The following is a 24,611-nucleotide window of genomic DNA, read 5'->3' on the forward strand; positions in this document are numbered from 1 at the left end:
GGTCCTTCCTAACACCTCTCACTGTGACCCCCGCGTGCGCTCTCCCTGGATGCCACAGTGAGCTTGCCAGACCGTTCCCAGAGGCACCAATGTCTGCTTCCTGCCCTGGGGTTTCTGCACCAATTGCTTCCTCCCTGGGTCACCTGTCCCTTCTCTGCTGTTCAGGTCTTGCAGCCCCTTTACAGGCGTCTCCCTGATCTCATCAAGCAGTCCCTCCACATCCCTGTGACCTTGTCCAGTGGGTCTCCCCTACTCTCCCAGTCCTCCTGGGTGTTTGTGCATCTGTGGCCTGTTTCCTGCAGGGGCACGGACCAGGTCGGCCTACCTGGGCCCAGGCAGTGCAGGTATGTGCAGGTGCTCAGCAGGTAAGCCGGCTCCCGGGAGCCGCCCTCCCGGTACTGGGCCAAGGGTCCCTCCCAAGCCCCATCCTCTCCCATCACAGTGGGTTCCAGTCTGTTTGCAGGGAAGCCGCACCCTGTCTGCTACCCCTGCGTCCACCTACTGGGCCAGGCAGGGTGAGGTGAGAGGGCCTGTTCATACATGGAGACCCAGCTCTGGCACCCAGCGCAACGTGGGCGACCAGGCTCCTGATCCCAGGATGCTGCAGACCCCACTGTCACCCTGGCCCATCCTCCCAACTCTAATGGGGTGCTCCCAGCTCTCACCTCCCCCAGCTCCTCAAGGGCCTGCTCCACGTACGTGGTCCCCCTCCGCACTGGGCTGCCCCGGGGCTCCGACTGGTCACTGCCGCTCTCAGTGGTCTTCCGGCTGTGGTCCTGGGTCTCGTTGTCTGATTCCTCGGCGTTCTCCTTCTCTGACTTGTCAGAAAAAGCGTCGTTCTCCAGATGGTTCACCAGCGATGACCCATTCAGTCTGGAGGATGGACGGAAGACCAATGGAGGGGTCCATCCCTGGCTCCAGGCCAGGATGGGCACACCCACCCCATGCACACCTACCCGGGCCCGGGCCCCCCTCACTGCTAGGCACTTCACACCCGCTCCTGCATTGCTAGCCCATTTTATAGGTGGAGGAATGAGGCAGACAGCAGTCAGGGCCTGCCCTGGACCCACAGGAGGTGGATGGAGCCAGTGCCCTGACTCCTGGTGGGAGGTTTGGGAGACAACCCCCGAGCCTCCATGCGTTAGCTACCCCTCCCCACATAAAAGGGGACTCCTGTGTGTGTGTGTGTGTGTGTGTGTGTGTGTGTGTGTGTCTGTGGGGTTAGTGTCAGCCAGGGCCCCGCCCTGCCCGCCTGCTCACGGGAACAGGTCCTGGTCGCTGTGGACGTAGAGTGAGGAGGGTGACATGTCTGGCGAGGACTCGGGCTCCCCACTGCGGCCCTGCTTGCAGGTGCTGAGTCGCAGCAGGCTGGAGCAGCACACGGCCAGCTCCAGGGCATCCAGCCAGCAGCGGCCTGGGGGGCAGAGCTGGGGTAAGCCCCGCTGGTGACCCCAGCCCACTAGGGGAGCAACCATAGCAGGGAGTCTGCCCCCTTTCCGCTGTTTCTACCGCTCCCCACCAGGGAGCCCTCCTGCCCCCTCACCCCTCCCCCACCCCACCTAAAAGCCTAACCCCACCCAACCCCACCAAGGAGCCCACTGAACTCAGACACTGGGGAGCCCTTACTAAGGCCATGAACCTCGGTGTGTTTAGGGTGGTGGGGGAAGCAGTCCATTGGAGGGGCCTCAAAGGATGCTCAGAACTTACAAAGGACCAGAAAGGTCAGGGATCTAACAAAACAGAGCCAGCAGTCCAACCCAGGCAGTGCCTCCTCCTGGGAGCCTACATATGGAGTGGGGAGGGAGCAGGGCTCGCCATCTTGGGAGCTGCCTGCTGCAGGTGCACCAGGGACTGTCAGGGGTCCTGGAGGCCTGCTGGCCTGGAGCACAGGCTGGGGAGGGGCTGGGTACATCAAAGGCAACCTTGCACACTTAGGAAGAGCTTCTGGCTGCAGGCCCTAGCAGCAGCTCAGGTCCCAGCAGGGTGGCAGAGGCTCTGCCCTTGGCTTCTCTACCTGCTGCCTCCCTGGCAGAGGTGGCCAGGGTCAGACCAGCTGGCCTGCGTGTCCCCAGGGTGTTAATCGCTGTGTGAACGTGTCCCACCAGCTTCCACCAGGCGTCCTGGTGTGATTATAAACAGTGTCCCACCCCCCACAAACACGTCTCAGTCTTGACTATAAACAATGCCACAGTACTGTTAGGCGTCATTCAAAGAAGGGTTTCCGGGGTTCCCTCTGTGGGGTGCACAGCCAGAGAACGCTGAAGAAGGCGCTTTACTCCCTGGGCTTTGGAACTTCGAAGCTCTTAGAGGGAGTGTTCTCTCCTTAACTTTTAAATCCACACAGCCCTGCTCCTCAGGGAGGGTCCAGGCCCAGCGTTCAGAAGAGCAGACTGGGGAACTTGGGGTGAGGGGCCCCGGGCAGCCGGCCCCAGGTGGCTCCTGTTCTCTCTGGGGGCATTTGGATCCACCCTGGGTATTGCTGCAAGCTCGGCTTGGAGCCAAAGCAGCCCATCCCCCTGGGGGCAAGGTGGGAAGGCTGCTGGGCTGGGTGGGCCTGGGGCGCTGACACCGTTTTGTGGTTTCTGCAAGGAGGACTAGCCATCCTGAATGCTACACATCCTGTGAAGCCCATCCCAAGGCCCCTGTCTCCTCCTCCAGGAAGCCCACTCTGATACACATGGGGAGTGTGGATGCCTTCCTCCATGGCCACTGTCCCCGCCCACCCACCCAAGTTAGGGATTCAGCTCACTCTTCAGCCCCATCTGCCTTGTTGGATGGCTCCCTCTCGCTCCACTCCCAGACTGTGGGCTCCGTGAGGGCATGGGCTGCCCTGTCCACCCCAGGCCCATGGGGGGCCTGGCACAGAGTAGGGGGCTGGGGAAATGACCTTGGAATGGAAGCGACTCCTGGCAGTCACTGAAGGGAGTGTGATGTGGTGTTTGACCACCAGGAGGCGATGTGCACCAGCAGGAGAGGACGCCAGCACAAGGCTCCAAGCCGGAGGCCAGAGCCCCAGTGGTCAAAGTCAAGTGTCTCTGGTAGAATTGCAGCCCCGCACCATCCGGGGCCCTGCCTGTCTGGAGAACTGGCAGGTGGGAGCCCTTCACCTGCTCCTCTGGGAGGTGCTCACCAGGGCTCCTAGAGAGGGTGGGCAGCTGCAATTACTCAGGGTAGCCACTGGAGGGCACTGTGGGACAGGGTAAGGTGGTAACATAAGGTTAAAAAAAATTTTTTTTTTTTTGAATACTAATTACAGTAACTTTGTAATCACAGCTGCAAGCCTGCTCCTTAGTGCACGCCAACTCTGCGTAAATCGGATGTACGCCCAGGCTCCAGCACTTCCTTGCTGGCAGTGTGCCCAGGCCTCAGTTTCCTCATCTGTCAAATGTGGGTAACAGTAGGAGCTATTGATTCAGTGGCACCTGGCAGGAGGCTGGGTGGCTGGCGGCGCTCAGTAGCTGTTAGCGGGTTTGCTTTATATACAAAACAAAAAATAAAACTCCGCTGGCGTGGGGTCGAAGCCAACTCATGGCGACCCCACGTGTTACAGAGCAAAACTTCTTCATAGGGTTTTCTTGGCGTAATTTTTTAGGACACGGGTCACCAGGCCTTTCTTCTGCAGTGCTGCTGGGTGAGCTCAAACCACCAACCTTCAGGGTAGCAGCCAACTGCAACCACTTGTGCCACCCAGGGACCTGGCTGCTTTATATGAGGTCACTGAGATCTAACAATTGGGGGAGAAAATCCAAAAACCAAACCTGATTCAGGCTCACGGTGATCCTATAGGACAGAACAGAAGTGCCCCATAGGGTTTCCTAGGCTGTAATCTTTATAGAAGCAAACTGCCACATCTTTCTCCCGTGGAGTGGGTGGTAGGTTCGAATCACCAACCTTGTGCTTAGCAGCCAAGCGGTTAACTACCGCACCACCAGGGGTCCTTTATTCTTGGGGAGACAGGTACCTCCCATTATTCACATTTTACTCATGGAGAAACTGAGGCTTGGGGAGGGGTACTAGACAGTAGCAGGCCTGCCTGGCCCAAGCTCGTCCCATCACTGCTTGTCCCATGACTTTGGTCTGTCTCCTTCATGGGTGGTGGTGGAAGAGCCTGCGTCCACAGCTCGCCCTGCATCTTGGATCTGGAGCCCCATACACCCAGGTCTATGACCCCACAGGAGGGCCCACTCCAGGGGTTCAGGTGGGACTCACCGTCTGACTCGGAGGCAGCCCTGAAGATCAGGTAGCTGCTGGGGAGGGGCTGCGTGATGGAGCCCACGCTCTCACCTTTGGGGCCCTGCAGAGGCAGATGGGTGTCACGTGTGGGGACCCCCAGGGGCAGGTGGGCACACAGACACTGCCATGCAGACCCACGCACAGACACACATGGACACCCCCAGGACTGGGGAGGGAGAGACCCTGAACAGAGGAGCAGAGCACTTGACAAGGAGGCAGGAAGCTCCCCATGGGCATCTGAAGAGGGCTGTCAGTCATGACAGCCATGTCCCAGCCCCTGCCCACAGGTGCATGTTCACGGCCCACATGGATGGGTCCAGCAGCCCAGAATCCCCCTGCCCCTGCATCCTGCCCCCCACCCCCCCGTCCCCAGCCACCTTCATGGCCCACACAGACTGATCCAGCAGCCCCAAATCCCCCTGCCCCATTCCCAGCCACCTTCACGGCCCACAGGGACTGGTCCAGCGGGTGGAAGAGCTTGAAGCAGAAGCCGTCCTTCTTGGAGGGGCGCTCGAGTAGCTGGCAGCAGTGCAGCAGCACGGTGCCCACCCACTGGCCCACTGACGGCGTCTTGTAGATGAGCAGCACCCCGGGCTTCAGTACACACCACAGCTTCGTCCAGCTCTTCAGGGTCCCGCGGATCTGCGGGCGGGGCGGCGTCAGTGCTCACAGGCAGCTGTGTCCAGGGCAGGGGTGGTGCCTGGGGGCTGAGGGCTGCTATGGGTGGAGTTGTGACCCCCAAAATGTGTGTTGAGGCCCTAAGCCCTGTAGCTGTGGATGGGCTCCTGATTGGAAGTGGGGTTTTCTCTGTTATGTTAATGAGGCCGTCCCAGGGCAGGTGGGTCCTAGCCCGAACCATTTCTGAGCCATCATGGCAGCAGATCAGACACACATGGGGGAAGGGAACAAAGACAACAAGACAGGCCATCTACAAGCCCAGGAATGCCAAGGGTTGCTGGAAGGTACTAGAAACTGAAACAGACCAGGAAGGACTGGGGGTGTTTCTGTTAGGGCAGCTGGGGAACCAGGACAGAGGCAGACCAGGAGAGGGCGTGAGTGTGCCCTTCCCCTCTGCACCCCGTCTCTGGGTGGTGTCTTGAGCCCACTGTGCCAAGGCGTGGGCTGAGTGGGGTCAGGTGCCCTCCAGGAGCACAGGGCAGAGCTAAGGGCTTGCTTGGGGCCGAGCTGACAGAGGCTGTTAGTTTTCAAGGTATGAACAGGCCTCCTGACCCCAACCCTGGTCCTTGCCCTGAGGCTGGACCCTCACCACCCCTCCTCTGTGCTCCACATGGGGCTCCACGGGCACTTGGAGGGGCTCCATGGGCACTTGGGGGCCCCATGAGCACTGGGGGGCTCTATGGGTACTCAGGGAATCCACAGGTACTCGGGGGACCCCACGGGCAATGGGTGAGGCTCCATAGGCACTCAGAGGGGGCCACGGGCACTCAGGGGTTCCATGGGCACTGGAGGAGGCCCACAGGGGCTGTGGGCTCCACGGGCACTCAGGGACCCCATGGGTACTGGGGGCTCCAAGGGCATGCAGGGGTCCCATGGGCACTCGGGGGGGCTCCATGGACACTTAGGGGCCCAGTGGGCACTGGGGGGACCCCACAGGGGCTGGGGGGCTTCACAAGCAATCAGAGGCTCCATGGGCACTGGGGGGCTCCACTGGACTGGGGTGCAGCAGGAAAAGTGGAATGCAGTGATAGACACACTGGCCATCCCCAGAGTGGTGGGGTACATGGTGGGGGAGTCCTCCTGGGAGAGCTGTGGGCCCCCTACCACCCTCCACTCCCCCATCCCTTCCCTGCTCACCTTCAGGCTGTCGGCCATGATGACCACGCTGGGGTCAGTCAGCGCGCTGAACAGCTGCTTGGTGGCACGCTTCTTCTCCTGCCGGTAGTTCTCCTTCTGTGCCTGCCCGGGTACCAGGCAGTCAGGGAGGGGCCTCTGGGTGGCCACTAGCTCCTACCACCTCACCGCCTTCCAGAAGAGAAGCCTCCGCCAACCCAGGGATGGGAACGGGCAGAGAGAGGAGGGTGTGGGGGCATGGAGGTGGCTGGTGCCCCTCCTCATGGCAGGGGGCTCACTGGCTCAGGTGCCCCTCCCTGGGCATCCTCACCTTGAGAGTCTCCTTCTTGGTGACCTTGGCTGTTGGGGACACACACTCCTTGTCAGACCCGTTGCATAGCCTGTACTCTGCCTGCAAGAGTGGTAGTAGGGGCCATTGGTGTAGGCTCAGTGGGGGGGCGGGGGGCACAGAGCAGTCAGAGACTGCACCCCTCTTCTCCCTGCCTGGCACCCCCCTCTAGGCCCACCATCACTTCCCAGGGTAGGGGCAGAGATGGAGGAGGGGTGAGCGAGAGCTTGGGAGTGTTCCCCCAGGCCCGGTGACTCCCGGCACCTGCACTGTGCTCCCTGCTGGGAATGTGGGATGGGGACGCTCCCTCCCCCAGGGCTGGGGGGCTGCAGACACACGGAGAGGGGGCAGGGGGCTCAGGCGCAGGGAGAAAACACAGGGACCATCAGGGACAGGGCTGATCTGAGAGGCTGGGGGGAGGGGTGCCCCAGACGGGGAGGGTCACCAGGAGAGGGACACCCAGGGAGGGAACACCAGGAGGCCCCAGAGCAGAGGCAGGTGGGACAGGTGCAGTTTGCAGAGGTAGAGCTCTGACACGTTGTTGTTAGGTGCCGTGGAGTCCCCAAAAGAGCAGCATCCCCCTTCCCTGCCTTGCTTCCCCCCATAGTGCCTGGGGGCGGTGGATCTGTGCCTCAGCCACAGCCAGGAGCCTAGCCCTGAGCAGAGAGGGGTCAGCAGGTACGGGCGGGGATTGTGTGGCTGGAGACCGGTACCCCCTCTAACCTCCCCGCCCTGTCCCCTTAGATCCGCCCTCTCTCAGGCCTGCCCGTGTGGTCTGGAAGAGGCCTGAGCCCTGGCTCACAAGCCGACTGTGGCTGAGAGCAGCAATCTGGGGATCATGGCCCTGGAAGGGAACGTGGTCCTTTTACAGATGGGGAAACTGAGGCCCCAGGTGGGGGTCTGGGGATAGTGGGGACACAGGCCAGGATACATGCTCTAGACCGGGGCACGGCAAACCACGACATCCCAGGGCCAAATCCCGCCTGGTGCCAGCTTCTGGTTGGCCCTGAGCTACGAATGGCTTTTACGTTTTTAAACGGTTGAAAACAGAATGAAAAGAATACCTGGTGACATGTGAACATGACATGAAACTCAAATGCCAGTGCCATAAATGAGGTATTACTGGACCACAGCCATGCCCACTCATTTGCGTATTGTCTGTGGCTGGTTTCATGCTACAAAACCAAAAAACCAGGACTCGTGGTGACTCTGTGTGTGTCACAGTAGAACTGTGCTCCACAGAGCTTTCAGTGGCCGATTTTTTGGAAGCAGATGGACAGATCTGTCTTCCAAGGCACCTCTGGTTTGACTCAAACTGCCAACCTCTTGGCTGTGCCACCCAGGGACTCCTTCGCCTACCAGGGCAGAGCTGATTGCGACAGAGACCACTGGACGCAGCCTAAACTAGCTGCTCACTGGTCTTGACAGAGTTAGCTGGCTGAGGACCTCCAGGTGGGGAAGTCATGGAGCTGGGGCAGGAATGATGAGAAGACAGCACCTGGGTGATGAGTGTCTGCTGGACCATGGCCTGGTGATGGGGCTCGTGGGCACGGGCTGATGGACAAGACACCCCAGGTTCCCTTCCTGGGCTCCCCCGAGCACGGCCCCTCCCTGGGCCCTGAGTACTTGCTCAGGAGACATGCCCGTAGCCCTGCTGTTTGCACATGCTCTTCCCTACGGCCTGGCAGCCCTGCTACTTCCTCAGGCCCTGCTGAGCTGTTTTCTAGGAAGAAGGCCCCCTCTGACCACCCCGCTGGCATTGGACCCTGGTGAATGCACCTGCCCTAGGCCCGCCCAGGCTTTTTGCAATGACAACCACAGACCCGTTTCTGTGGTCACCTGCTTCCTGGCTCAAGCTCCTGCCCCTGGGGCCAGCTATCTCCCCAAAGTCTGCCTGGCACTGTCAGGCAGGGGCTTGGAAAACATTTTGAATGAGAAGTGAATGGATGAATAAGCCCGCTGCCAATACCTCACTGCCCAGGTGTTCACCAGATGTGACTGACCGAAGCTGGGCTTGTTTCAGGCAACGGGATGAGGGCAGGAGAAACTGGGGTGGCGGGGACCTAGGTGGACGGAGGCCTGGCACCCCTCTGCACCTCAGCCTGGCCAAGGCTGGGCGGGGTCCAGTCACTGAAGTCCCTGCCCAGCACAGCAAGGAGGGCCACTGACTCCTTCTTTTGAAAGGAGAAAATAGCCCAGGGTCCCCATGGCCCCTGTCCACCGCTACGCCCTGTTGTCCACCATTGCATGGGGAAGTGATAAGCACCCAGAAAATCAGAATTGATGTTCAGAACAACAAGCTTCAGTCTTGTCAGACCAAAGAGTTGCAGCCTATGGGAGTTACTTTAAAATACAATTTACCAACAGAATGGGAAAAATATTTGCAAATCATATATCTGATATGGGTCTAAAAAAAACAAACCTTTTGCCTGTTGAGTTGATTCTGACTCATATTGACCCTCCCTGTAGGACAGAGTAGAATTGCTCCATAGGGTTTCCAAGGAGTGGCTGGTGGATTGCAGCTACTGACCTTTCTTTCTTTTAGCAGCTGAGCTCTTAACCACTGCACCACCAGAGCTCCCATTAGTCATTAGGGAAATGCAAATCAAATCTCAATGAGATATCACCTCACACCCAATAAGGATGGCTATTACCAGAAAAGCAGAAAATAACTTGTGTTAACAAGGACGTGGAGAAACTGGAGCCCTCGTCCATCACTGGTGGGAACGTAATTGGTGCAACTGCTGTGGAAAGGAGTTTGGTGGTTCCTCAAAAAGGTAAAATTAGAATTGCTACGTGACCCAGCAACTCCACTCCTAGGTATATACCCAAAAGACTTGAAAACAGAGACACAAAGAGATACTGGTACGCCAGTGTCCACTGTAGCACTATTCACAGTAACCAAAAGGTGGAAACAACTCAAGTGCCCATCAGCAGATGAAGGGATAAACACAATGTGGTCCATCCATACAATGGAATATTACTCAGCCATAAAGAGAGATAAGTGCTCATACATGCTACAACAGGGATGAACTTTGAAAATGTTACACTGAGTGAAAGGATACTGTGATGGTTAAGACTGTGTGTCAGCTTGGCTGGGCCACAATTCTCAGTGTTCATATGTGATCACTCCCATGATGGGATCTGCTGTGAGTAGCCAATCAGTTGAAAGGAAGTTTCCTTGGGGGTGTGGCCTGTATCCGAATATAAGCAGACGTTCTGGCTTTTTGCTTGCTCTGGGTCCTGTGGCTGCCTCCTGCCCATCTGGGCTCCGGCTCTTGGGACTTGAGCTAGCAGCTTATCTGCTGATCTTGGTATTCGCTGATCTTCACAACCTGTGAGCGGAGCCCTGCTCTCTGACCTGTCAGTCTTGGGTTTGCCAACCCCTGCAGCTACATGAATCAGGAGAAGCCCCTATCCTAATCCACAGACTTGGAACGTTTCAGCCTCTATAGTTGCATGAGCTGTTTCTTTGATATAAATCTCTCTCTATATATTTATATGCTTTACTAGTTTTGCTTCTCTAGAGAACCCAGCCTAAGACAAATACAGACACAAAAGCACATATACTGTATAATCCCACTGAAATATCCAGAATAGGGAAATACATAGAGATAGTTGCCAGGGGCTGTGGGGGGTGGGGATGGGGAGTAATTGCTTAATGGGTATGGGGTTTCCTTTTGGAGGTGACGAAGATATTTTGGAACTAGGTAGAGGTGATGGTTGCATAATGTTGCGAATGTACTAAATGCCACTCAATTCTTCGCTATAAAATGGTTAATTTCATGTTATATGAATTTCATCTATCTGTACGACTCCACCATACGTCTGTCAGTTTCTCATACTGTGGTGGCTTAAGTGTTACTGTGATGCTGGAAGCTATGCCACTGGTATTTCAAATACCATAAGGGTCACCCGTGGTGGACAGGATTCAGCAGAGCTTCTAGACTAAGACAGACTAGGAATAAGGACCTGGTGGTCTACTTCTGAAAAAACTGGCCAGTGAAAACCTGAATAGCAGAGGAACATTGTCCGAACAGTGTCGGAAGTTGAGCCCCTCAGGTTGGACGACACTCAAAAGATGACTGGGAAAGAGCCGCCTCCTCAAAGTAGAGTCAACCATAATGATGTGGATGGAGTAAAGCTTTCGGGACCTTCATTTGTTGATGTGGCAAGGCTCAAAATGAGAAGAAACAGCTGCAAATATCCGTTAATAACTGGAAGGAAGAATGTACAAAATATGAATCAAGAAAAATTGGAAGTTGTCAAAAATGAAATGGAATGCATAAACATCGATACCCTAGGCATTAGTGAGCTGAAATGGGCTGGTGTTGGCTATTTTGAATCAGACAACCATATAATCTACTATGCTGGGAATGACAACTTGAAGAGGAATGGTGTTGCATTCGTCAAAAAGAACATTTCAAGATCTCTCCTGAAGTACAACGCTGTCAGTGATAGGATAATGTCCATACGCCTACAAGGAAGACCAGTTAATACGACTATTATTCAAATTTATGTACCAACCACTAAGGCCAAATACGAAGAAATTGAAGATTTTCCTCAACTTCTGCAGTCTGAAATTGATCAAACATACAATCAAGATGCATTGATAATTATTATTATTATTATTAGTGATTAGAATGTGAAAGTTGGAAACAAGAAGAAGGATTGGTAGTTGGAAAATTTGGCCTAGATAATAGAAAGGACACCGGAGACCTCATGATAGAATTTTGCAAGACCAAAGACCTCTTCACTGCAAATACCATTTTTTCACCGACATAAACGGTGACTATACACATGGACCTCGCTCAGATCGACTACGTCTGTAGTAAGGGACGATGGAAAAGCACAATATCATCAATCAGAACAAGGCCAGGGGCCAACTGCGGATCAGACCATCAATTGCTCATATGCAAGTTTAAGCTGAAGCTAAAGAAATTTAAAACAAGCCCACAAGAGCCAACATACGACCTTGAGTATATCCCACCTGAATTTAGAGACCATCTCAAGAATAGGTTTGACACATTGAACAGTAATGACCGAAGAGCAGAAGAACTGTGGAATAATATCAAGGACATCGTATATGAAGAAAGCAAGAGGTCATTAAAAACACAGGAAAGAAAGAAAAGGCCAAAATGGATGTCAGGAGAGACTCTGAAACTTGGTTTTGAATGTCGAGCAGCTGAAGTGAAAGGATGAAGTAAAAGAACTGAACAGAAGATTTCAAAGGGCAGCTCAAGAAGACAAAGTATTAGAGCGACACATGCAAAAAGCTGGAGATGGAAAACCAAAAGGGAAGAACACGCTCAGCATTTCTCAAGCTGAAATAACTGAAGAAAAAGATTCAAGCCTCCAAATGCAACAGTGAAGGATTCTATGGACAACATATCGAACAACGAAGGAAGCATCAAAAGAAGATGGAAGGAATACACACAGTCCCTGTACCAAAAAGAATTGCTTGACGTTCAGTCATTTCGGAAGATAGTGTATGATCAAGAACCTAGTACTGAAGTACTGAAGGAAGTAGTCCAAGGAAGTACTGGAGGAAGAAGTCCAAGATGCACTGAAGGCACTGTCAAAAAACAAGGCTCCAGGATGTAATGGAATACCAACTGAGATGTTTCAACAAACAGATGCAGTGCTGGAGGTGCTCACTCGTCTATGCCAGTAATTTGGAAGATAGTGTCATGCGTTGAACTGTGCCCCCTCAAAGTATGTGTCAACTTGGTTAGGCCATGATTCCCAGTATTGTATGGTTGTCCTCCATTTTGTGATTGTAATTTTATGTTAAAGAGGATTAGGGTGGGATGTAACACTCTTGCTCAGGTCATATCCCCGATCCAATGTAAAGGAAGTTTCCCTGAGGTGTGGCCTGCACCACTTTTTATCTTACAAGAGATAAAAGGAAAGGGAATGGAAGAGAGAGACACGGGAACCTCATACCACCAAGAAAGCAGTGCCGGGAGCAGAGCATGTCCTTTGGACCTGAGGTTCCTGCACAGAAAAACTCCTAGACCAAGGGAAGATTGATGACACAGACCTTCCTCCAGAGCAAGCAGAGAAAGCCTTCCCCTGGAGCTGATGCCCTGAATTTGGACTTCTAGCCTACCGGACTGTGAGAGAATAAACAACTCTTTGTTAAAGCCACCACTCGTGGTATTTCTGTTACCACAGCACTAGGTAACTAAAACAGACAGTTACCTGGCCAATTGACTGGAGGAGATCCATATTTGTGCCCATTCCAAAGAAAGGTGATCCAACAGAATGCAGAAATTATTGAACAATATCATTAATATCATGCATGCAAAATTTTGCAGATGATAATTCAAAAATGGTTGCAGCAATATACTGACAGGGAACTGCAGGAAATTCCAGGTGGATTCAGAAGAGGACGTGGAAACAGGGATATTATTGTTGATGTCAGATGGCTCTCGGCTGAAAGCAGAGAACACCAGAAAGATGTTTACCTGTTTTATTGACTATGCAAAGGCATTCGACTGTGAGGATCATAACAAGTTAAGGATAACATTGCAAAGAACGGAACTCAGAACACCTAATTGTTCTCATACAGAACCTGTACATAGAACAAGAGGCAGTCCTTCGAACAGAACAAGGGGATACTGCATGGTTTAAAGTCAGGAAAGGTGTGCGTCAGGGTTGTATTCTTTCACCATGCCTATTCAATCTGTATGCTGAGCAAATAATCCGAGAAGCTGGAGTATATGAAGAAGAACAGGGCATCAGGATTGGAGGAAGACTCATTAATAACCCGCATTATGCAGATGACACAACCTTGCTTGCTGAAAGTGAAGAGGACTTGAAGCACTTACTGATGAAGATCAAAGACCACAGGCTTCAGTATGGATTACACCTCAACATAAAGAAAACAAACATCCTCACAAGTGTACCAATAAGCAACATCATGATAAATGGAGAAATGATCGAAGTTGTCAAGAATTTCATTTTATTTGGATCTCCAATCAACACCCATGGAAGCAGCAGTCGAAAAATAAAACAACGTATTGCATTCGGCAAATCTGCTGCAAAAGACCTCTTTAAAGTATTAAAAAGTAAAGATGTCACTTTGAGGAGTAAGGTGTGCCTGACCCAAGCTATGGTATTTTCAATCAACTCAAATGCATATGAAAGCTGGACAACAAATAAAGAAGACCGAAGAAGAACTGATGCCTTTGAAGTATGGTGTTCGTGAAGATTACTGAATATACTATGGACTGCAAGAAGAACGAACAAGTCTGTCTTGGAAGAAGTACAGCCAGAATGCTCCTCAGAAGCAAGGATGGTCAAACTTCATTTTGTGTACTTTGGACGTGTTATCAGGAGGTACCAGTCCCCGGAGAAGTATATCGTGCCTGATAAGGCAGAAGGTCAGCGAAAAGGATGAAGGCCCTCGTGAGATGGACTGACACAGTGGCTGCAACAATGGGCTGAGGCCTAACAGCAATTGTGAGGACGGTGCAGGACCCGGTAGTGTTTCATTCTGTTGTACACAGGGTTGCTATCAGTCTGAACCAACTTGACGGCAACTAACAATTCTGATTGATAGCAACCCATGTGACAGAGTAGAACTTCCTCATACAGTTTCCTAGGCTGTAATTTTTACAGCAGCATATTTTGAGGTCTTTCCTTCCATGGAGCCGCTAGGCTTTTTTGAACTGCCCACCCTTCAGTTAGTAGATGAGCACTGAACTACTAAGCCATACTGATGGATGGATTGGATGGATGGGTGGATGGGTGGATGGGTGGATGGGTGGATGGATGGGTGGATGGGTGGATGGGTGGATGGGTGGATGGATGGGTGGATGGGTGGATGGATGGATGGATGGGTGGATGGGTGGGTGGATGGGTGGATGGGTGGATGGATGGGTGGATGGGTGGATGGGTGGGTGGATGGGTGGGTGGGTGGGTGGATGGGTGGGTGGGTGGGTGGATGGGTGGATGGGTGGATGGGTGGATGGATGGGTGGATGGGTGGGTGGGTGGGTGGGTGGGTGGGTGGATGGGTGGATGGATGGATGGGTGGATGGATGGGTGCATGGATGGGCAAGTGGGCTGGTGGGCAGGTGGGCACATAGGTAGGTAGGCAGATAGACAGTTAATGAATTAGTTGTTAGGTTTTCCATCCAGTGAAAGTTTCCAACTTCTCGCATTCCAATCAACAGTAATTATCAATGCATCCTGACTGAACGTTCCATCAATTTTGGACTGCAGAAGTTAGTAAAAATCTTCAATTTCTGGTCTCAACCTACTTGGAGCAAAGGAGAATGAAGAACACCAAAGACACAGGTTTTATGAACCCAAGAGACAGAAAGGGCCACATAAGTCAGAGACTACATTAGTCTGAGACCAGAAGAACTAGATGGTGCCTGGCTACAACTGATGACTGCCCTGACAGGGAACACAACAGAGAACCCCTGAGCGAGCAGGAGAGCAGTGGGATGCAGACCCCAAACTCTCATAAAGAGACCAGACTTAATGGTCTGACTGAGATAAGAAGGGCCCCGGAGGTCACGGTCCCCAGACCTTTTGTTAGCCCAAGACTGGAATCATTCCCAAAGCCAACTCTTCAGACAGGGATTAGACTGGACTGTAACATAGAAAATGATACTGGTGAGGAGTCAGCTTCTTGGCTCAAGTAGACACATAAGACTATGTGGGAAGCTCTTGTCTGGAGGGGAGATGAGAAGGCAGAGGGAGACAGAAGCTGGCTGAATGGACATGGAGAATACAAGTGGAGAGAAGGAGTGTGCTGTCTCATTGGGGGAGAGCAACTAGGAGTACAGAGCAAAGTGTATATAAATTTTTGTATGAGAGACTCACTTGATGTGTAAAATTTCACTTACAGCACAATAAAAAAAATCTTCAATTTCTTAGTGGTTGTTTTGTCTGTCAGTCTGTCGTACTGTGGGGGCTTGTGTATTGCTGTGATTCTGGAAGCTATGCCACCAGTATTCAAATACCAGCAGTGTCATCCTTGGCGGACAGGTTTCAGCTGAGCTTCCAGACTAAGACAGACTAAGAAGGAGGTCCTGGCAGTCTACTTCTGAAAAAAATTAGCCAGTGAAAACCTTCTGAATAGCGGTGGAACACTGTCTGATACAGTGCTGGAAGGTGAGCACCTCAAGTTGGAAGGCACTCAAAAGATGACTGGGGAAGAGCTGCCTCCTTAAAGTAGAGTCAACCTTAATGATGTGAATGGAGTCAAGCTTTCGGGACCGTCATTTGCTGATGTGGCAGGAGTCAAAATGAAAAGAAACAGCTGCTAAAATCCATTAATAATCAGAATGTGGAGTGTATGAAGTATGAATCTAGGAAAACTGGAAATCGTCAAAAATGAAACGGAACACAAAAAGATCGATACCCTAACATTAGTGAGCTGAAATGGACTGGTATTGGCCGTTTTGAATTAGAAAATCATATGGTGTACTATACCAGGGATGACAAATTGAAGAGTAATGGCATTGCTTTCATAGTGAAAAAGAACATTTCAAGATGTATCCTGAAATGCAAAGCTGTGTGTGATAGGATAATATCCATATGCCTAGAAGGAAGACCAGTGAATACGATTATTCAAATTTATGATGCACCAACCACTAAGGCTAAAGATGAAGAAACTGAAGATTTTTACTAACTTCTGCAGTCTGAAATTGATGGAACATGAAATCAGGATGCATTGATATTACTGGTGATTAAAAAGGAACGTGAAAATTTTGCCCATGGAATCCTTCAAAATTGCAACTTGAAGTGTGATTTTTTTCTTCAGCCGAGCACATTCTTCCCTTTTAGTTTTCTAACTCCAGATCTTTGCATATTTCATTATAATACTTTCTTTGTCTTCTCGAGTCACCATTTGAAATCTTTTGTTCAACTCTTTTACTTCAACATTTCTTCCATTCGCTTCAGCTAGTCTACCTTCAGAGTCTCTTCTGACATTTATTTTGGTCTCTTCTATCTTTTTAATGACCTTTTGCTTTCTTCATGTATGATGTCCTTGATGTCATCCCACAACTGGTGTAGCCTTCGGTCAGTAATGTCGGTGATTGTTAAGGTTGTGTGTCAGCTTGGCTGGGCCATGATTCTCACTGGTTTGGCAGTTATGATGTAGTTGGCAGTTATACGATGATGTGATCCCTTCTATGATGAGATCTGATCTAATGTGATCACCTCCACGATGGGATCTGCTGTGAGCAGCCAATTAGTTGGAAGGGAGTTTCCTTGGGGGTATGGCCTACATCAAATATAAGCAGACTCTCTGGCAACGCTCTTGGGCTTTTCCTCACTCCGGATCCTCCAGCTGGCTCCTGTACGTCTGACCTGCATTTTTTGGGACTAGAGCTAGCGGTTTACCTTACCTGAGGTCTTGGGTTCACCAGGTCGTCTGACTATGTGAATCAAGAGAAGCCTGACCTACAACCACATGAGCCATTTCCTTGCTATAAATCTCTTTATACAGATATTTATAGGCTTTACTGGTTTTCTTTCTCTAGAGAACCTAGCCTAAAACATTTGGTATGCAAAGACATTCTAGAGAAGCAAAATTGTAAGAATCAGTTTTCTTAATTGGTTCTCAAGTCTGGTTAGTCTTAAAGATGTTGACAATTCTGCTCACAGTAGTAAAGCAGGCACTGCTAATCTGTGGTGTGAGGTGGCAATAGAAAGATGCAAAATATCACTACCGATAGACTAGGTATTGGTGAAAGGCGAGGCTCTGGGTGACTGCATATATGATACCTTTCTAAAATTTTGTCATAATGAGAAGTATAAGGAAGCTGGTTAGTTGGTTCTACTTTCGCTAGAGAAACTGGTGAAAGAAAGAGAGATGAGCTCAGGGCTTCAGAGTCAAAGCTCAAATGCTGCATAAATGACCTCAAAGTTCCCACTTGTGCCTTGAAAGAAAGCCTTATTTCTTGTAGTAACAGAGCTGATATTGCTGAAAACCAAACCCAGAGTCTTATGGTAAGAGCAGCTGAATTACAATGCCAACTCAACTGCCAATCTCAAGAGGTGTCTGAAGTTAAAGTGTGGGCGTTGACTGGGAAGAAATGGGATCCTGAAACTTGGAATGGGGACATATGGGCAGATAATCAGAAAGCTGGAGACACTGAGCCCCTGAATTCCGTTGAATCACTCCTGCCAGCAGAACCAGCCCTCTCACTCCCATCTGGAGAGATTACATCACGTTTGTCTGTGGTTACCATAATGGACAGCAGAGTCAAAGTAATCAGAATAGTATGACTTGTATGGACTTATGGTGTTGGCTACTTAGTCATGGTGTCCCTAGGAGTGACACAGATAGGAAATCTAATAAATATTTACTTGATCTGTACCAGCGCATGAATTCCAGGTCAAGTGAAAGGCAGTCCAGCTCAAATCACCAGAGCAGAGAGTCACGGCCCCTCAGTCAATTCCCAGACTTGAGCAGTTTACAGACCCAGAACCCCTTGACTGAAGGGGAGGCCGGGTCCCCTCGAGGATGGACTCCAATCCACTGCCGAACACTGGTGCTGTGCATTTGTCTCCTAGCCTTCCCCACAGGGGTCTACAGCTCTCTTAGTCACCTAAACAAACAAAAAAACCCAAACCCAGCGCTGTTGAGTCGATTCTGACTCATAGCTACCCTATACGACAGAGTAGAACTGCCCCACAGAGCTTCCAAGGAGTGTCTGGTGGATTTGAACCGTCGACCCTTTGGTTAGCAGCCGTAGCACTTAACTGCTACACCACCAGGGTTTCCCTTAGTGCTGCCAAAACAGAAATACCACGAGTGGATGGCTTTAACGAAGAAATTTATTTTCTCGCAATCTAGGAGGCTAGAAGTCTGAATTTAGAGTGCCAGCTCTAGCGGAAAGCTTTCTTTCTCTGTCGGCTGTGAGGGAAGGCCCCTGTCATCAATCCTCCCTAGTCTAGGAGCTTCCCAGTGCAGGGACCCCAGGTCCAAAGGACGTGCTATTCTCTTGGTGGTATGAGGGCCCCATGTCTCTCTGGTCGATTCCCTTTTTTAAATCACAAAAGAGATTGACTTGAGAGACAACCTAGTCTTATAGATTGAGTCCTGCCTCATTAACATAACTGCAGATAATCCCACCTCATTAACATCATAGAGGTAGAATTTACAACACATAGGAAAATCACATGAAATGACAAAATGGTGGACAATCACACAATACTGGGAATCATGACCCAGCCACGTTGACACATATTTTTCGAGGACACAGTTCAATCCATGACAATGGCCTTTTACCAGAGTGACCGTTCATTGGGGAAAAGGTAATAATCAGACTCTTTGGGGATCACTGGATACTGGCTCTGAACTGACACTAATTCCAGGAGACTCAAAATGTCGCTGTGGCCCACCAGACAGAGTGGGGCATGTAGCAGTCATGTATTAACGGAGTCTTAGCTACTGTCTGTCTCACAGTATGTCCAGTGAATCCTCAGGCCCATCCTGTAGTGATTTCCCCAGTTCTGGAATGCATAATTGGAATATATACACTCAGTAAGCGGTAGAACCCACACACAGGATCCCAGAGAAGTAGAGTAAGGGCTTTTATGGTACGAAGAGCCAAGTGGACGTCACTAGAACTGCCCCTGCCTACCGAGGAAAATAGTAAACCAAACGCAATACCACATTCCTGCAGGGGCTGCAGGGATTACGCCCACCATCAAGGACCTGAAGGATGCAGAAGTGGTGGTTCCCACCACAGCCCCATTCAACTCGCCTATTTGGCCTGTGCAAGAAATAGATGGATCCCAGAGAACAACAGTGGATTATCGGAAACTTAACCAGGCGGTGACTCCAATTACAGCTGTTGTTTCAGGTGTGCTTTCTAATGATTGAGAAAATGGATACGTCTCATACCTGGTACGCAGCTCTCGATCTGGCTGACGCTTTCTTCTCCAGACCTATTTCGAAGGACCATCAGAAGCAGTTTGCCTTCAGCTGGCAAGGCCGGCAATACACTTCACTCGCCTGCCTCAGAACTACATCAACTCTCCAGCCTTATGTCTTAATTTAGTCTGCAGAGACCTTGATCACCTTTCCTTTCCACAAGACATCACGCTGGTCCATTACATGGATGACAGTATGCTGATTGGACCTTGTAAGGAAGAAGTGTCAATGACTCTGAACTTACTGGTACAACATTTGCATGCTAGAGCGTGGGAAATTAATCCCACAAAAATTCAGGCACCTTCCACCTCAGTGAAATTTCTAGGGGTCCAGCAGTGGTGGCCATGTCAAGACATTCCTTCTAAAGTGAAGGGTAAGTTATTGCCTCTGGCTCCTCCCACAACTAAAAAGGAGGCACAATGCCTAGTGGGCCTCTTTGGATTTTGGAGGCAACATATTTCTCATTTGGGTGTGCTACTCCGGCCTAATATCAAGTGACTCGAAAAGCTGCTAGTTTTGAGTGGGGCCCAGAACAAGAGTAGGTTCTGCAACAGGTTCAGGGTGCCATGCAAGCTACTCTGCTACTTGGGCCATATGATCCAGCCAATCCAATGGAGCTTGAAGTATCAGTGGCCAATAGGATGCTGTTTGGGGTCTATAGCAGGCCCCTGTTGGTGAATCACAGTGCAGATCCATAGGATTTTGGAGCAGAGCCCTGCCATCCTCTGCAGGTAACTACTCTCCTTTTGAGGAACAGCTTTTGGGTTGTTACTGGGCCTCAGTAGAGACTGAATGCTTACCCATGGGCCACCAAGTCACCATGCGACCTGGACTGCCCATCATGAACTGGGTGCTGTCTGACCCACAGAGTCATAATGTTGGATGTGCACAGCAGCACTCCACCATTAAATGGAAGTGGTATAGACAAGGCTGGGCCTGAGCAGGACCTGAAGGCACAAGTAAGTTGCATGAGGAAGTGGCCCACATGCCCATGGTCTCCACTCCTGTCACATTACCTTCCATCTTCCAGTTTGCACCTGTGGCCTCATGGGGAGTTCCTTATGATCAGTTGACTGAGGAAGAAAAAACTCGTGTCTGGTTTACAGATGGTTCTGTGTGACAGTCGGCACCACTCGGAAGTAGACAGTGGCCACACTGCAGCCCCTTTCTGGGAACTCCCTGAAGAACAGTGGCCAAGGGGAATCCTCCCAAAGGGCAGAACTTTGAGCAGTGTACTTGGTTGTTCACTTTGCTTGGAAGGAGAAATGGCCAGATGTGCGACTGTATACTGATTCACGGGCTGTGGCCAATGGTTTGGCTGGATGGTCAAGGACTTGGAAAGAACACGATTAGAAAATTGGAGACAAGGGGGTATGGGGAAGAGGTGTGTGGATAGACTTCTCTGAATGGGCCAAAGAAGTGAAGATATTTATGTCTCATGTGAATGCTCACCAAAAGGTGACCTCACTAGACGAAGATTTTAACAATCAAGTAGACAGGATGACGTGTTCTGTGGAAACCAGTCATCCTCTTTCCCCAGCCACTCCTGTCATGGCTTAATGGGCTCATGATCAAAGTGGCCATGGTGGCAGGGATGGAGTTATGCATGGGCTCAGCAACAAGGACTTCCACTCAACAAGGCCGACTTGGCTACAGCCACCACTGAGTGCCCAGTCTGCCAGGAGCAGGGACCAACACTGAGTCCCCAATACGGCACCATCCCTCAAGGTGATCAGCCAGCAACCTGCTGGCAAGTTGATTACATTGGACCACTTGCATCATGGAAAGGGCAGCAGTTTGTTCTTACTGGAATAGAAACTTACTCTGAATATGGATTTGCCTTCCCTGCAGGCAATGCTTCTGCCAAAACTATCATCTGTGGACTTACAGAATGCCTTATCCACCGTCATGGTATCCCACACAAAACTGCCTTGGATCAAGGGACTCACTTCACAGCAAATGAAGTGCGGCAATGGGCCCATGCTCATGGAACCCACTGGTCTTACCGTGTTCCCCATTATCCTAAAGTAGCTGACTTGACAGAATGGTGGAATGGCCTCCAAAAGACATAATTACAGCACCAACTAGATAGCAATACCTTGCAGTTAGGGCTGTGTTCTCCAGAACACTGTATATGCTCTAAACCAGTGTCCAATATATGGTGCTGGTTCTCCCATGGCCAGGATTCACGGGTCCAGGAATCAAGGGGTGGAAATGGGAGTGGTACCACTCACTATTACCCCTAGTGACCTACTCAAAAGATTTTTGCTTCCTGTCTCCTGACCCTATGTTCTGCTGGTCTAGAAGTCTTAGTTCCAAAGGGAGAGATGCTCCTGTTTGGAGACACATCCATGATTCCACTGAACTGGAAGTTCAGAATGCCACCTGGCCACTCTGGACTCCTTATGCCTCTGAATCAACAGGCAAAGAAGGTAGTTACCCTACTGGCTGGTGTGATTGATCCTGATTACTAAGAGGAAATCAGAATGATATTATACAATGAAGGGAAAGAAGAGTATGTCTGGTATACAGGAGATCCCTTAGGGTGTCTCTTAGTCCTACCATGTCCTGTGATTAAAGTCAGTGGAAAACCACAGCAACCCAGTTCCGACATGACTACTAACAGCCCAGACCCTTCAGGAATGAAGGTTTAGGTCGCCCCACCAGGCAAAGAACCATGACCAGCTGAAGTGCTTGCTGAGGGCAAAGGGAACACAGAATGGGTGGTGGAAGAAGGTAGTTCTAAATACCAGTTACGGTCATGTGACCAATTGCAGAAACTAAGACTGTAATTGTTATGAGTATTTTTGTTTTATATGTGTGCGTCAAATATTTTGTTTTCTTCATTCATAGAATGTAAGATGTAAACAGGGCTAGCGTGTTTTCCGTTGTGTGTTAGTTGTATCATAGTAGGTGCAAGTAGGGCTTTGTAATTGTCTTCATTCAGCGATTATGTACGGTTTAAGGAGATGTGTACAGGTGCCAAATCGACACGGGTGGGCTGTGGCTGTTAACATTACGTGTCACCTTGGCTGGGCCACGATTCTCAGTGGCTTGGCAGTTACGATGCAGTTTGACAGTTGTCTGATGTGATCACTTCCATGATAACGTTTGATATAATGTGATCACCTCCATGATGGGATCTGCTGTGAGCAGCCAATCAGTTGGAAGGGAGTTTCCCTGCGGGTGTGGCCTGCATCGAATTTAAGTAGACTCTCTGGCAAGGCTCACGGCTTTTGCTTGCTCTTGATTCTGCAGCTGGCTCCTGTCTGTCTGGCCTCCGGTTCTTGGGACTAGAGCTAGCAGCTTACCTGTGGTCTTGCCTGCTGATTTTGGGTCTGCCAGCCCCTGTTGGCTATGTGACTCAGGAGAAGCCTCCAGCCTGACCTACGGATCTGAGACATTCCAGCCTCTACAACTGTGTGAGCCATTTCCTTGATACAAATCTTTTAATATATTTATACGCTTCACTGATTTTGCTGCTCTGGAGAACCCAGCCTAAGACAGTGTTCAACGTGTCAAATGCAGATGGTCTCTAAATTCACCTAGGACATACTCAAGGTCATACTTTGGATCTCCTAGAATTGTTTTAATTTTCTTCAGCTTCAACTTGAACTTGCATATGAGCAATTGATGGCCTGGTCTGCAATTGGCCCCTGGCCTCATTCTGACCACTGATACTGGGCTTTTTCCTTGTGTCTTTCCACAGGTGTAGTCCCTTCGATTCCTGTGTTTTCCACGCGGCGAGGTCCACGTGATTCCTGTGTTTTCCACGCGGCGAGGTCCACGTGATTCCTGTGTTTTCCACGCGGCGAGGTCCACGTGATTCCTGTGTTTTCCACGCGGCGAGGTCCACGTGATTCCTGTGTTTTCCACGCGGCGAGGTCCACGTGATTCCTGTGTTTTCCACGCGGCGAGGTCCACGTGATTCCTGTGTTTTCCACGCGGCGAGGTCCACGTGATTCCTGTGTTTTCCACGCGGTGAGGTCCATGTGATTCCTGTGTTTTCCACGCGGTGAGGTCCACGTGATTCCTGTGTTTTCCATGCGGTGAGGTCCACGTGGTCCACGTGTGCAGTTGCTGTTTATGTTGTTGAAGGAAGGTACTTGCAGTGAAGCCATTGGCCTTGAAAGACTCAACTCTGCCTTGAGGAAGGAGCTCTTGCCCAGTCGTATTTTGAGTGCCTTCCAACCTGGAGGGCTCGTCTTCCGGCACTACACCAGGCACTACACCAGGCACTACACCAGGCACTGTTCTGCTGCTCTTCGTAAGGTTTCACTGGCCAATTTTTTCAGAAGTAGCCCACCAGCAGAACCTGGGGCCAGAGTGGGCACGAACTCCACACATGGTGCCCTGGTCTCAGGGTCCTGCCAGCAGGGTCCCAGCTGGTCAGAAGGGCCCATCTGGGGAGTTGGGTGTGTATGTGCACGTGTCTGCGTGTGTGCAGTCCGTGTGTATGTGTATGTATGTGTGTGTGCATGTGTGTACGCATGCATGTGGTGCGTACACGGGCGATGTGTACGTGTACACACATGCATGCTTGTGCCCGAGTGTGTGCATGTTTGTGTATGTGTTTGCACACAGCTGTGCACATGTGTGGAAACCCTGGTGGCGTAGTGGTTAAGAGGTATGGCTGCTAACCAAAAGGTCGACAGTTCAAATCTACCAGGCGCTCCTTGGAAACCCTATGGGCCAGTTCTACTCTGTCCTACAGGGCTGCTGTCAGAATCGACTCGATGGTGACGCGTTTGGTTTTGGTGCGTGTGTGTGTGTGTGTGAGTGTGTGCACCTGTGTGTACTTCTGTAGAACTCAGCGTCACCCTGGAGAGGGTGTTCCAGGTGGAGGGAACAGCGCAGGGAAGGAACTGTGCCCCCTGGGGTGGCGTCCCCAGAACAGAAAGCTCCTTGTCTACCCCCAACACCGCTGACCGCCCGCCCACCTCCTCCCCCATTCCTGTTTCCCTACCTCTCCGCCACACCTCATGCCTAGAAGGTGGCTTTGAGAACAAAGCTCTGTTGATCACCCTTGCCCCCTTGCCGTATCCTCCTTGGTGGGACAGCTTGGGACCTGGAAGTGCTCTCCCTGAAATAGGCTTCCTCCAACCGTTTCCTGCTGTCCCCGGGGCCAGGCTCCTGGCTCCCTGTCCTCCCCCGTAGGCTCTTACCGGAGGCACCTTCGTGGCGGAGCCTGGAGTCGTAGGCCCTTCATCTCTTGGCACCACTGTACCATTGGGCTCCATGTCCTTCCCTGCAACAGAGTGGCAGCGGTGAGGCATGGGACAGGGCGGGTGGATGCAGGGTGGCCTGGGAGGGGCAGGACACCAGCCCG

At 51.1% G+C, this 24,611-nt stretch overlaps 1 protein-coding gene across 1 annotated transcript in view; it reads right to left on the reverse strand.

The window, feature by feature from the left end:
• OSBPL5 (oxysterol binding protein like 5) overlaps window positions 1-24,611 on the reverse strand; it is a 46,368-nt gene that overhangs the window by 19,104 nt on the left and 2,653 nt on the right. Inside the window, exons 2-8 of the mRNA XM_023541819.2 lie at window positions 24,448-24,530; window positions 6,356-6,436; window positions 6,049-6,150; window positions 4,672-4,875; window positions 4,210-4,294; window positions 1,261-1,414; window positions 666-873 (exon numbers count right to left, since the gene is read on the reverse strand). Coding sequence (XP_023397587.2) covers window positions 666-873; window positions 1,261-1,414; window positions 4,210-4,294; window positions 4,672-4,875; window positions 6,049-6,150; window positions 6,356-6,436; window positions 24,448-24,530 — 917 coding nt within the window. The remainder of the gene's footprint in view (window positions 1-665; window positions 874-1,260; window positions 1,415-4,209; window positions 4,295-4,671; window positions 4,876-6,048; window positions 6,151-6,355; window positions 6,437-24,447; window positions 24,531-24,611) is intronic.

Source organism: Loxodonta africana, chromosome 7, assembly GCF_030014295.1.
Source record: "Loxodonta africana isolate mLoxAfr1 chromosome 7, mLoxAfr1.hap2, whole genome shotgun sequence".
Lineage (NCBI taxonomy): Eukaryota > Metazoa > Chordata > Mammalia > Proboscidea > Elephantidae > Loxodonta > Loxodonta africana.